The sequence below is a fragment of the Opisthocomus hoazin genome, chromosome Z (genome assembly GCF_030867145.1).
Source record: "Opisthocomus hoazin isolate bOpiHoa1 chromosome Z, bOpiHoa1.hap1, whole genome shotgun sequence".
In the NCBI taxonomy this organism is placed as follows: domain Eukaryota; kingdom Metazoa; phylum Chordata; class Aves; order Opisthocomiformes; family Opisthocomidae; genus Opisthocomus; species Opisthocomus hoazin.
Genome location: NC_134454.1, coordinates 39,805,320 through 39,819,496, shown reverse-complemented (window position 1 = coordinate 39,819,496; position 14,177 = coordinate 39,805,320). Strand labels below are relative to the sequence as shown.

At 41.9% G+C, this 14,177-nt stretch overlaps 1 protein-coding gene across 6 annotated transcripts in view; it reads right to left on the bottom strand.

Annotated features, from left to right (window-relative positions):
- Window positions 1–12,440, bottom strand: part of COMMD10 (COMM domain containing 10) — a 114,608-nt gene extending 102,168 nt beyond the window's left edge. For all 6 annotated transcript variants that reach the window (XR_012761954.1, XR_012761955.1, XM_075411637.1 and 3 more), the window contains exons 1-4: window positions 12,360–12,440; window positions 12,092–12,182; window positions 10,392–10,502; window positions 8,453–8,608 (exon numbers count right to left, since the gene is read on the bottom strand). Coding sequence is in view for 4 of the 6 variants with exons in the window: in XM_075411637.1 (XP_075267752.1) it covers window positions 8,453–8,608; window positions 10,392–10,502; window positions 12,092–12,182; window positions 12,360–12,391 (390 nt within the window). In the remaining 2 variants the exon portion in view is untranslated. The remainder of the gene's footprint in view (window positions 1–8,452; window positions 8,609–10,391; window positions 10,503–12,091; window positions 12,183–12,359) is intronic.
- Window positions 12,441–14,177: the final 1,737 nt, after the last annotated feature.

The window sequence follows — 14,177 nt, the reverse complement described above, 5'->3', positions numbered from 1 at the left end:
AAGTAGTACCTAAAAATTGTAAACAATTAAAATGCCTACTAACAAAGCTGGGTGAGTGGAAGATTAAACAGACTCAGTTGTGCTGTAGCTGACTATTAAAATAAATCTCAGTAGGTATAAAACTGTGTCTTTACTACATCTTTCATCATTTGCGTTGTCTTTGCCACTGTCTGTCATGGCCCCATATAATGCAAGTCGGTTCACAATTCACCGTGACAATGCCTGTAGGTATGACACAGTCTCTGTGACCTCTGTTTGTCCCTGCAAGTATGACTAGTGGATTAGACACTAACAAGAAACTAAAAGACTCTTTCTGTTTGAACTGTATTCCTCCTTACTTTGCATTCCTTCTGGTATCAGAATTTTTCCCCCACGACACACACATAGAGCATGCCAATTCTCTTTTTTTGCCATAACCACGATAGGATGCTTGTGTTTCAGAGTATTTCTGTAGATTTGCCAGCATTTAGCAGAGGGAATTTAGCATATTTGCATTACATATACACCCCTTAGCAAGAAGGCCAGTTTCTGAGAAAACTACTTTCTGAGTTTTTCCCATATGGCTTCAAACAGCCAGTCAAGATACAGAACTGACAGCTCTGTCAAGAATTTTAGGTACGTAATTTCACTAGTTGCATTCCCACGCATCATTATATTAAGTAGTGCTGTCTGAAAGCTATAAAAAACTTCTCCTGCTTGGCAACATAGGACTTGTCTTTTTTATTACATATATTTTAAAGATATGCTGAATAGCTTTCCAAAACAAGAAAGCTATGTGGCATTTAGCTTGACCTGCCTTTAAAACAGACAGATTTACACGGAGTACCAAAAATCATACAGAGAACATAATACAGGGGGAGGGGGGGAAAAGCAACAGAACTGATGAAAAATTGGCATGATAGTCCAGAGTGAACCCTACTAAAAAGCTAGCTCTTCTTTGCAGAGGGGAAAAGATACATTTTAATCTGATTGATATCTGTCCTGATACATTACCAAGCAAAGACTTAAAAACTGGATCAGACTGATATCAGATTATTATCACTGGCCTACCATTCTAGATGTCAAATCAAGAACACATTCAAAGAAAAAACTGATACAAAGCTTTTTGTATCATCATTCTTATTGACTAGGATTGTATTCTACAGCAGAAATAATATAATAAAGGGACTGCTATATGAGTAAAGATTCAAAGAACCAATTAATGTAACAGGAGAATATACATATTTAATAACCCTCTGCACCTGAAGACTGCCTACAGTTCAGTGAAGAAAAATGAAGATGAAGTGAGAAAATAAATACTATCAAACAATACAGCTTAAGTCTACAGTTTTTATTCATTTGTCAAGACAATAACACCTTATCAACTAAGCAGTCTGCACCAAAATTTTCAAAGACCTATGTTCAGAAAAGAACATTTTTTCTCTAACAATTAGAAGTAGTGTTCAATATGCCATAGAAAACTTCACCTAATCCGTATTCTGGGAAATGTTTGTTCTGTTGCTCTAACAAACTCAGTTTGGCTTGTCACCCTAACAAAGCTATCAGCCAGTGCATTACCACCTACATCTCTTGCATAGAACCGACAGACCCAGAACCCAGAACACTAGTTTTCACCAAGTTGTAGTTTGCACGGGAGAAAAGAATCTGGCTTAAGACAAATAACATGCCAATGCAAGTGAAGTATCTGTTAGAAATTACTAGTGGTCTGGAGGCTGAGCACTGCTGCAAGCCAAAAGATGCAGTGGCCTACTCTCTCAGAAACAGTGATGAGTCAAATTAATTAGTAATATTATGAAATAATAATCCTGGACAGCCAGCTACCGACGAGTTCTGGCCATAAGTCAACAAATCCTCAGTCCTTCCTTCAGTTTGCCCAGAGGTTCTAATGTTTGCGTGATGTGCAAACAATACCTCTAAATAAAAAAAGTGTCAACCATTTTATGTTGTCTTAAAACAGAAATGAAAGATTAGTGCCTGATCCTTCTTGCGTATGCTCACAAAACAGACTTACTGGCAGCATTTCAGTACTTCCAAAGTACACAACTGCTAAGTACCAGATGTCAGGAGACTCTGAAAATTATTTTGCCACTTGGATTTTAGTAAATCACTTTAAAACAAAGATAAAACTCCAGTGAGATCTGTCTTAGTTACAGTGCAAACTCTGTCTTGTACACTGTTTCCCTGAACACCCTCTCACTCTGGAACAGAACTAGCAGGTTCTCACTAATCCTAACGACGACTCTGATTCTGCACTCTGATCCCAATGAGCACTCCCACGCATATATCCACTAAAGCCATTATAAAGAAAATTCAGAGTTGGTAAGCGTACAGAACAGCCCATGGCAAGCGAAAGCATGAAATACGTACACATGCGCTGAACTCTAAATTAACACCACCTGAACAGGTCAGTAGAAGCCCCTACCAAATATGCAGTGACAATCAAAAAGCCTGTATATATATTTAAAAGAGTATCAAAGAAAAAAAAAACTGTATTTATAGAATCATATAATGGTTTGGATTGGAAGAAACCTTTGAAGATCACTTAGTCTAACCCCCCTGCCATGGGCAGGGACAACCTCCGCTAGATCCCACTGTTCAAACCCCTGTCCAATCTGACTTTAAACACTTCCAACCATGGGGCATTCACAGCTTCTCCGTGCAACCTCTTCCAGTGTTTCAGCACCCTCACTGTAAAAATTTTCTTCCTTATATCCAATCTAAACCTATACCCCTTCAGTTTAAAACCACTGCCTAGCACTACAGCCCCTGGTATAAAGTCTCCTCCATCTTTCTTACAAGCCCCCTTTACATATTGCACGGCCGCAATCAAGTCTCCCTGAAGCCTTCTCTTCTCCAGGCTGAACAGCCCCAGCTCTCTCAGCCTTTCCTCACAGAACAGGTTCTCCAGCCCTCGGATCATTTTTGTGGCCTGCTCTGGACCCGCTCCAACAGCTCCATGCCCTTCTCGTGCTGGGGGCTCCAGAGCTGGATGCAGGACTCCAGGTGGGGTCTCACCAGAGCAGAGCAGAGGGGCAGAATCACCTCCCTCGACCTGCTGGCCATGCTGCTTTTGATGCAGCCCAGGATACAGTTAGCCTTCTGAGCTGCAAGCGCACATTACAGAATCACACAATGTTCAGGGTTGGAAGGGACCTCTGTGGGTCATCTAGTCCAACCCCCCTGACGAAGCAGGGTCACCTACAGCAGGCTGCACAGGACCCCGTCCAGGCGGGTCCTGAACATCTCCAGAGACGGAGAATCCACAACCTCTCTGGGCAACCTGTTCCAGTGCTCCGTCACCCTCAGAGGGAAGAAGTTCTTCCTCATGTTCAGCTGGAGCTTCCTAAACTTCAGTTTGTGCCCGTTGCCCCTTGTCCTGTCACTGGGCACACTGCTGGCACGCATCCAGTTTTTCGTCCACCAGTACCCCCAAGTCCTTCTTGGCAGGGCTGCTCTCAATCCATTTATCCCCAAGTCTGTATTAATACCGGTTATTGTCCAGACCCATTTGCAGGACCTTGCACTTGGCCTTATTGAACCTCATGAGGTTCACATGGGCCCACTCCCTAAGGTTGTCAAGGTCCCTCGAGACAACATCACTTCCCTCTAGCAAATCAACTGCACCACTGAGCTTGGTGCCATATACAAACTTGCTGAGGGTCCACTCCATTCCACTAAGTCATTGATGAAGATATTAAATAGCATTGGTCCCAGTCCAGACCCCTAAGGGAGACCTTTCTTCTAACGCCACCACATAAGTATTAATATTTCAGGTAAGTCCATATCATATCTTATTCACATTCGTTTCTTCCAAAATATAGGAGAAATATGTCAGAGACAGATAACATGAAGGATGAAAAGCAGGAAACTTCCATGGAATGCGAATGAGAAATCACAGACTACAAAGCTTAAAATAAAAACAAGAAAGACCACATTCCTCTCTAGCATTTCTCATAATAAAAAGGGGATATATGCTAAAATCAAAAGATAATAGATACACTTATTTTTAAAAAACATCAATACATATTACTTTTCCCTCAAGTGGTAGAAAATCAGAAATCGGGCAAGTACACAGACTGAAACCCGCAGGTTTATTTAGCAGGATACTTCAAAAGTGATAAACAATCATCTCTGCGGGTGTAAGGCAGCATTTAAGTCATGAGGTGAGGCAGAAGTTTTCATCAAACTGGTAACCTAGAAGATTCCACAGATAGGCTTCCATCCAATGTCCCAAAGACAGAATACCCAATGAACAGATTTTCTGATCCAGTACAGTTAACTCCCGTACTTCTGGAATCTGAATCACTAACTAAACTACAAGGTAAGCTTGAGAAAAAAAAACATGCACAGAGAATGAATAAATCAAGAGTCTTAACCATCCAAACAAACAACAAAAAAAATCCAATCCTCTCCCCACCAAATACCAATCCTCAAGATTCCTAAGAAAAGCAGATGTTACCCCTATCTTCAAGAGGAAGGATCCAGGGAACTAAAGGCCAGTCAGTCTCACCTCAGCCCCCGGGAAGGTGATGGAACAACTAAGCCCACAAACCTTTTCCAGGCATGTGAAGAACAAGAAGTTGACTTCAACTAGTCAGCATCGATTCCCAACAGGGAAGTCATGCTTGACCAACGTGATAAACTTCTACAATGAAATAACTGGCTCGGCAGACAAGGTGAGAGCAGTGCATAGGGTCTGTCTTAACTTCAGGGAGGCCTGACACACTGTGTCCTGTAAGATCCTCATAGATAAGCTGCTGACATATGCTGATCATGCAGACAGAGACGTGGATTGAAAACTGGCTGAATGGCCAGGCCCAGAGGGTGGTGATCAGAGGAACAAAGTCTAGCTGAAGGCCAGTAACTAGCAGTGGACCCCAAGAGTAAATACTGGGTCCAGTCCTGTTCAACACCTTCATCAATGATCTGGAGGATGGGACAGAATGTAACCTCACCAGGTTTGCAGATGACACAAAACTGGGACAAGTGACTAATACACCACAGAGCTGTGCTGCCATCCACAGGGACCTGGACAGGCTGGAGAAATGCGCTGACAAGAACTTCATGAAGTTCAACAAAGAGATGTGCAAAGTCCTGCACCTGGGGAAGAACAACCCCAGGCATCAGCTGGTGGCCACCCAGCTGGAAAGCAGCTTTGTGAAAAAGGACGTGGGGACATGAAGGACACCAGGGTGAACAGGAGCCAACAATGTGTCCTTGCAGCAAAGAAAGCTAATGGTATCTAGGCCCGCATTAGGAGAAGTATTGCCAGCAGGCTGAGGGAGGTGATGCTTCCCTTCTACTCAGCACTGGTGAGGCCACATCTGGAGTTTGGGCTCTCCAGTACAACAGAGACATGGCCATACTGAAGAGAGTCCAGCAAAAGGCCACTAAGATGATGAAGGGACTGGAGCATCTCTCCTATAAGGACATGCTGAGAGAGCTGGGACTGTTCAGCCTGGAGAAGAGAGGGCTCGGGCATCTCATCACTGGATATAAATACCTGAAGGGAGGGTGCGAGGAGGACAGAGCCACGCTCTTTTCAGTGGTGCCCAGCGACAGGACCAGAGGCAACGGGCACAAACTGAAAAACAGGAGGCTGTGGCTGAACACAGGAAAACACTTTCGCAGTTTGAAGGTGACCAAGCACTGGCACCAGGTTGCCCAGGAAGGTGGTGTAGTCTACGTCCTTTGAGATGTTCAAACACTGCCTGGACACAGTCCTGGGCAGCTGACTCTAGGTGGCCCTGCTTGAGCACAGAAGCTGGACCAGATGTCCTCCAGAGACCCCCTCCAACCTCAACCATTCTGTGATTATGTTGCTGACAATTATGACAACAGAATGATCATATACTTTTTATGTACCTAATATTGCTCTGTGAGGGAAGTGAACAGCATAAATCAATAACTTATACACAGCCACGTAAAGAACTATTATACAGATGGCACATTTACAGGCTCCATAGGTTTAAATGTTACACCCATATAAACATGTAGCAGAGAGTATTAATAATTGGATACACATCTCCTTTTACAAAGAAAGACATTAATATAAGCTCTAAAATCAATCTAAAAACCTAAATTGTAAATCTAAACTAAAAAGCTAGCACTCCAGTCTAAGTATTTTTCAGGATTCTAACTTTGTTTTCATTTGAGATGTTGATGAAAGTTTACAGCAAGTTAGCTACTATAACAATGTGTCACAGATAAAAGAATATTTTGCCCACAATTTCTCAAGGTACAGGAAGATAACACAGCAAATACGTGCTGACACACAATTACTTACAGAGTACCAAAGGAAATAATGAAGGGATGATGCAGCCATCTACTGCTCTCATAGGACATTACAAGGAGATTTATAAGATTATGCAGAGATGGCAAGTTCTTCTTGCATTATCCCATGCAATTCTTAAAATACTTTACCTCTGTGTGCCTTGTTAGCAGAATAAATACTTCATTTAGCAATTAGTTCTGTGAATTGAGGCTTTGGGTTAAGCAAAAGTTCTCTTGAACTTTAAGTTTTTCACTCAACTGAAGTCTAAAGGATTAAGATGTTTTCAAAACGAACTGAGAAAGTAAATTCAAGTTCAAACTCAAATCGATACTCAATTTGTCATTTAAACTAGGAAAAAAAAAAGAAGGGGTGAAATGACACTTTAAGCATATGTAGAGGCACACACCTGTATTTAAACTTGGTTTCATGCTAAAAAACAACTGAGTTGTACTATGGTCTTTTGTCAGCTGCTTTTCTGCAAGCGGAGTTACAAATGACAGTTTAAAACTGCTTCATACAGGATGTAATATACCAGCAAAATGCCATTCCATTATATGTGATTGTGGTGAGGTCACAAAGAATCTCCAAAAGTGTAACATACACCAGAAGCATTGTATGTTGCAAGGCTCGCAAAACTGCAGACAAGAAACTGAGCAATGTCATCCCCAAACTAGGTCACAGAAGAACCACAGGTGTGTATGGTACAAGCTCCAAATAAAAGAGTATCAAAGGTGTTTTGTTAGTTTCTCATATGCTGAAGACCGAGCAGTGAAATATGTATTAGTGCACAGTCTGTCTGAAGAAAAATCTACAGCTCCTTTGTAGGGTCTCTTCAGAATTGCCTTCCATCCTGTACACATATGCTTTATTCTAAAATGTTAGGCTTACAACCTTCCGTGCTTTTACTCAGTTCTCAAGTTACTCACAGCCTTCAATGGACAGTCATACTTGTCTATATAGTCACTGTATTGCTGACCATTTAAACTCTGGGACTTGTATGCTTGACATTGGTAAATACTGTCTCAAAGAGACAGAAACCCAAAATGTCTTGTTCAATTCCAATATTTTTTGCATAATTACATAATCAGTCATTTACTTGGTTAGGTTCGTGAGTTACTGTAATTTCACACACGAAAATTCTACAAGTTTTGTGTCTACAATTACCCAGTTTGTATTACAAAGGATCAAGTTTTAATACTTTGGAAAAATTATCTGTGAGGCAACTCTGAATATCTTTAGTCTGGGCAACAGGCACATCTTGTCTTCTCAAAATGTGCATTTTACACCTAAATAAAATTCTGGGTTTACTGAGATGTAAACCTGCTGATATAAATTATGTTTTTCTATTTCTGTCAGTGTATCACGTGTACCTTGTACACAAAATTTACTTTCCATGTAGATTTTACTAACCAAATCATAAAGTAACAAACTGAACCTTATCCCAACAAGATATACATCAACGATAAAAATAAAGCGAGCATAATTGAGTCAGTAATCCACAAGTCTTTCAAACCACTTTATCCTGGCTGATACTGATGTTTTCTGTATACATCTTCTAATGCAGCTGAAGGCTTATGCATCAACAGAAGGATGTTACACCTTCTCATAGATGTAGACACTTATGCCTAAATACACAATGAGACTTCCACAGCATGTACCAAAGTTTTAACTGGTAACATGCACATAAATGAAGCAAGACTATTATGCCAGGGTAGAAAAGTACCTCAGAACTGCAGTAAGTATCTCAAAAATGCAGCATGCAACCAGCTTGCAAAATTAAAGAAGCCAGGAGCTCAGATACACTTTAAGTACAGAGAACAAACAGGCTGATGAACCAAACCCATGAGCTAGACCGCTACAAGAGTTCAGGAGCACATTTTACACTCGCCCTATTCTAAAGCACATTCACAGACATCTCCTAATGGTACGTAGGTTGCATTACTTCACACTGCTAACAGCGCACATACAGTCAGATTCCAACAATTACTGCAGCTCAGCTACCACGTAACATCTCTTTAAGACAATGGAACTCCACTGCTGCAATCACACTTGTATACTACCTAATAAGCACCCTTTTCGATTTTCCAGTACCTTGGCTTGTCACAAATTGTGTATCTTAAACTCCTTGCTTTAAAACAAACCTACACAGCTTTATTCTCTCTTAGAAACAAACATTACCTTCTGAGGGGTCAAAACCCTCTGCCTGAACTTTTCAATGGTATCTTGACCTGCAGCCGTCCACGCACTGGCAAATGCTTCAGCTTTGTCTTGATCCAGGTGAATGCTTTGCAGCTGCTGTTGCAAGGAAGCAGGCTTCAAATTATGATAGACAGCCTGTTAAAAGGAAAAATAACTGCTGTTGTCGAGTACTGCTCTACAAGTTGTGCCAGATATGTGCTAATCACAGATGGCCACCAAGTTCACACAATATTTCAACCAGCAACCCTACTGTGGGACTGCAAGCATCCTGTTCATCTTAGCCCTCTGACTGAGAAGATAGAAACGTGTAACTAATCCAATTGCATCTCATCATGCAATATTACAAATTACTTTTCTCAAGGCAGACAAACTATGAAAAAATGCATATAAAAGCCAGATCTGAGTATATCTGTACGTTTCTACTATGCATAATGCCAATGCAGCTATCATTGAAAAAAATCGGCCTTTGAAGTCAGTTGTGACTGAGAAGAAAGAACAACTTTTCCAAATTAACACTGTTCAATCAAGTGTGAACAAGGTAATAGTCTGAAAAGACAGGAACAGTTTGCCAAAAAAGAAGAGTTAGATATAACATCCCTATTAGCATCAATTTTTGCGGCAAACACTCTACGTTGTATGCTGGTATCCACTTGCAAAACAGGACTCCACAAGCACCAGGGCAGGGGAAAAAAAGCAAAAAGAAAGAACACATGCGGCAAAGACCATGCAGTAGTCTTCTTATCTATAATGTGTCCATACACCAAAGGGGTGTTTTAAAAGTTATGCTCTGATGGAACAAGCAGCTACTCTAAGAAGTGTAGCCATCAGCAGGAACACAAAAGAGTCCTCATGCAACACGCATTTCATGTGGGACTCTTCTTTAAACAGTTATGAATATCCTTCCTTTTCTTTTTTTTTTTGAACGCAAAAGAAGTAAGTCCTAGAGGAGACTGAATTGCTTTCTCTATTCATCTTCAATAATTGTCACATAAATGAAGCAGCCTGATGAAATTAGGACCAGGCAATAAAACAGGTAAGTTTGCTGTTTCATTGAGGTGAAAATTAAAAATTCCACTCTGGATGTGACCTCGGGTTTCTTTTTGATTTTTCGGCAGATAGGAGCCATGGGGAGGGTTGTTTGTTTTCTTTATCATGCTGTGAAATGTGTTAACGAAGCGAACTAATCATAAACTGACATGCGTGAGAAAGGACAAGATACAAGTCCCGCAACAGACCATCAGCATGCATGCCCTCTGCACACACTACACTTAACATACTTGCATGAAACGGGCGGACAACATCATGGCTGTGACAAATTCTAAGAAAGTTACCATATTTACCAGGTAATACACTGGCTGACCAGCCTCAGTAGTGGTAGACTGTAGAACCAGAAAACCTTCTCTGTTCACAAGATATTTAGCTCTGTATCATGCAAGTCACCCACTCATTCAGACCAGAGCTACACCAGGTATGCCTGTTCACTTAAGTACAGACTGTTTCTCTGCATGACAGTTTTCCACAACTGACACTTCACATAACTTCAGCACTGCTCAGTAACACCATGCAATATTTTCCTTACAGGAATTAAAAAAATGCATAGCTGGCTTGCTTACAATGAATAAGAGGAGAGACTGTATCTCATAATTATCAACACTTCTATCGGAGTCATGCAGAGCTCATTTCCACCACCTCTAGTTACATTAGCTCGAAACTCATTCCACAAATGCAAGGAGTCCGGTCCAAATCAGGACGGCATGCAAGAAAAGCAACAAAATCATGCCTCCAAAACATACATAATGTACTACAGATACATGTTTTCACTAATTCCTTTTTAACTTGACCTCTATGTTTTTGAAATCTACCATCTGATTAAAAAAGAAAAATTATCAATTCGTAAGGATAGAAACAAGGTAGGTACCTGTTCCAAAATGAATGATATCGTTTCAAGAACTAGATGAAGATCCTGCTTTTCCAATGAAAAAGCAATTTGAAGTTTCTCTTCCTCCTCTTCAGTGAAGCTACTTTCAGCCTGCAGCACAAAAATGGTTAGCCCAAACATTCCATTTAGTGACTGAGAACATAGCTGTCAAAACGAAAACTTTCTCCCTGTTTTTATAAATGCAGTGGCTGTCCAGTTGTTTCTAAACAGAAATAACAAAGTAAATCTCTTTTCCAACAGAAAAATACTATGCAATTTCCCTCAAGGAAAATCAAAACTAAAAGCCAGCAGTACCACGTGAGAATTTATTAGGATTACTTGAAATACATCACAAGGAAACGCTTTCTCTTTGCACATGAGAGACACTAAACAAATATTTTTCTTTTAACTACCCGATCACCTCCAACAACCTTTTATAAATGAAGAAAAGTATGAAGTGCGTAACTTGAATCAGACCCCAAAGAAAACAGAAGGCAAAACTGTAGTGAGGTTAGTTACATATGCTTCTTCCACTCCAGATGCTCTTCTGAAAACCACCCATGCTGTCATATAGGAAATAAAGGAAATAAAGGCCTAATGTATGCTTATTTTGAAAGTCAGGTTTGAATCTACAGCCTACTGCATTGCTGGAGATTACTGAGAATGTGCTGTACTTCTAAAGTACAGCAGTTTTATTTATTATACTACAGCAAATTAAATAGTAATTTAAATGCAGATATTGCCATCTTTTAAAAAGTAATTACTAACAAATCTATGCTACAGACATCAAAACACCATATTTAGACCACTTAGTAATCCAAAACTGGAAAGCTACACAAAAAAGCAACTGAGCTGTCAGAATAAACAAAATGAGGAAATTACACAAAAAACTTCCATGATTGCAATGCCGGTAACAAGAGTATCAAAACAGAAACATTTGAATCATTAGCTGTAAGAAGGAAATGCAGAGCTCCAAGTATCTGCTTTGTTAAGGCAAATAAGTTTGTTTAAAGTTTCCAGCAATTTAACACGCCCTAGAGTCAGATACTTTGGAAAGGCCAGCTGAACGATTTGTGAGATTGACTGTGCACTAAATTAAAAAGACTGCTCATGTAAACACCAAATAAAATTGTGAAGACCTACCAAACTACTATTTAGTAAATAAATAAATAAATAAAGGGGGGATTGGTGGCATTTGCCGGTTACCAGTGAGTTACTATCCATGCAAAACAACTAAGAAAACCCTCTGCAGTAACAGCAGCATCCGATCTAATAATTTTGGTAGAAACTAAATCTGAAATTGAATCAAATAATCAAAACAACCCTTACAGTCTCAGAATTATGACCTTTAATACATGTGTATTTTCTATCCACGCTGCTCCTAACCTGTAATAGTTTAATGTTTAGTTTGCATAGGCGTGTGGAGAAAACAAATTCTGTGTTTTATCTGTTCTAAACACGAAACAAAGGACTAAAATCTGACAGTGACAGCCAAAGAAACTCAACAAAACGCTTCCTGTTTCAGCATCTCTCCTACAGGTTCCCCTACAACATACAGTGCCGATTTAATCTCCGCTCGACACCTTCGCACCGCGTGACGACACTGACTACGGATTTTATTTCTCTTTTTCTCCTCCGAACGCGGCCTCTCCCTCTGCCCGCGGCGGTCCAGCCCCCCCCCCCCCCCCGAACCCGCCGACCTTCAGGTGCAGCTTCTGCAGCAGGCGGGAGAGGAGCCGCGGGAACCGGCCCGGGTCCATGGCGTTGAGCAGCGACACGGCCCTGCGGATGCTGCGCGGAAGGAGAGGAGGCGGTCAGGGGGGCCCGGGCCCCGCCGCAGCCCCGGCACCGCGGCGAGGCGAGTCGAGGCCCTGCCCCCGGCCCGGCCCGGCCCGGCCCGGCCCGGCCCGCCCTGCCCCGCCGCTCCGGGCCCTGCCCGCGCTCCCGCCGCGGCGGAGCGGCCGCTACCTGTCACTTTCGGGCACGACGGGCGCCGCCATGGCTGCCGCTGCGGTCCCGCCCCCCGACGGCGGCGCGGCGGAGCCAAGCGCCGCTGCTCCGCCCCGCCCCGCCCCGTCCCGTCTCGGCGCGGGCGGCGGGGCTGCCCTCGCTGAGGGGTCGGGCGTTCCGCGGCGGTCCGCGGGCCTGGGCCGGAGGAGGTGGCGGTGCCTCCCGGAAGTTTCCGTCAGGTTCGGCTGAAACTGAGAAATAGGCGAAAAGACAGCGGGGCAGGCTCACAGAGGAACCGGCTGCGTGGCTGTGTAAACCTTGTTGTCCTAGGAAGCCAGCTGAAAGTGTTAAAAAAGACTGAGTGTGGCTGTAAGGGTTTGTAAGATGAGGCGCGAAGGGTTAGGTGTGTGGTGATACATTATGGTAGGCTGAGGAGGCGGGTGGGAAAAGGCCAGACACTCCTGAGGTACGGTAAAGGAATGACTTACAAACATGCCTGCTGAAGTTCTGCCTCTGTGCCAGTGAGGGGAATGCAGTCATTAACTTCAGCAGGACCATGATTTCGGCCAGGACATTTGAAAAGATAATGCCTGTTTAAGTAGACTCGGCCTTAGGAACCGAGTTCACGGAAAACGAGTGACAAACCTGGCTGTACTCCCAACGGGAATTTTAAAGCAGAGAATTCCTGGCTGAGACTTAAACAACATTTGTACTATACCTCTTACCGGAGGCTGGACCCACGGTCACGGTTATGAAAGGCAGCTACATTTTTCAAGCTATTGCTCTGGGATTAAATATCATCTGGTTTTCTGTCCTCTTACAAAACATGAAAAGACAATATTCTTGCAAGAACTTACTTTGGCTGGAAAAAAAAAATTAGCGTTTCACTCCACACTAAAATAATGTAAATTCTTGTTCTAGGAAATCTCCCCCAAGAGCAGAGTTTTACAAAGTTTTTTCAGTCAGAATGAGCAAGGGTGACTGGAACTCTAGACAATTGCTTATTTATTTAAAAAAAGTTCCAGCTGATACAGGTATTAGATGCTCCATCCAGCTTTGCTGTCAGTTCTCTGGTTTTATAATCATGTGGACCTATTTTAAAGTGTTTTCTTTCATGCTTTCCTGCATCAAATGAATATTCAAAATTAATAGTCAAAACAAGCAATATTAAAAACTTAGCTGGATGGGATCCTGAGCAACCTGCTCCAGCTGGACGTGCTTCACGTAGTAAGTTGTACTCGAGACCTCTGGAGGTTTCTTCCACCCTGTGTTATTCTGTGTGTAAGCCTCACTGAAGAAAGACAGGAAATAGGGCACCTGATTTGAAGTAATAAATAATGAAGCTAACCTGACAAGGTGCTGTCAAGTGCAGTTAAATAGGGGGTTTTTTTGTAATACCTTTGCTGTTCCTAAAAAAAGAATTACAAAAAGTTTTGACTTCTCATACATCCATTCATATAATACTGTTTTGTACCTGAATCCATGATCCATTTTTCGGATGTGAATAATAGCTTTTTTCACTGAGCTAATGATATTAGGCAATTTAGTGTATTTTATCAGTTCTCTTAACTATCCATCTAGTTAAGACATATTTTGAGTCAAATTGTTACCCAGATTTTGGGTCAAAATATTCCACTTCTACATGCAAATGGCTGTTGCATGGGCTTTTGGGTTGATCTGCTCACATCCTGTGACAAAATCTTAGGCATTGATGACTAAGACTTTTTAAGATTTTAGAGCGTTTTGCAGCTAATGAGTTGGGAATCTTACCGCCTTACCACAGACTTGAAAAGCTCAGTCTCCTCTACTCTGCATTTCCAGAAATTGAGCTACATA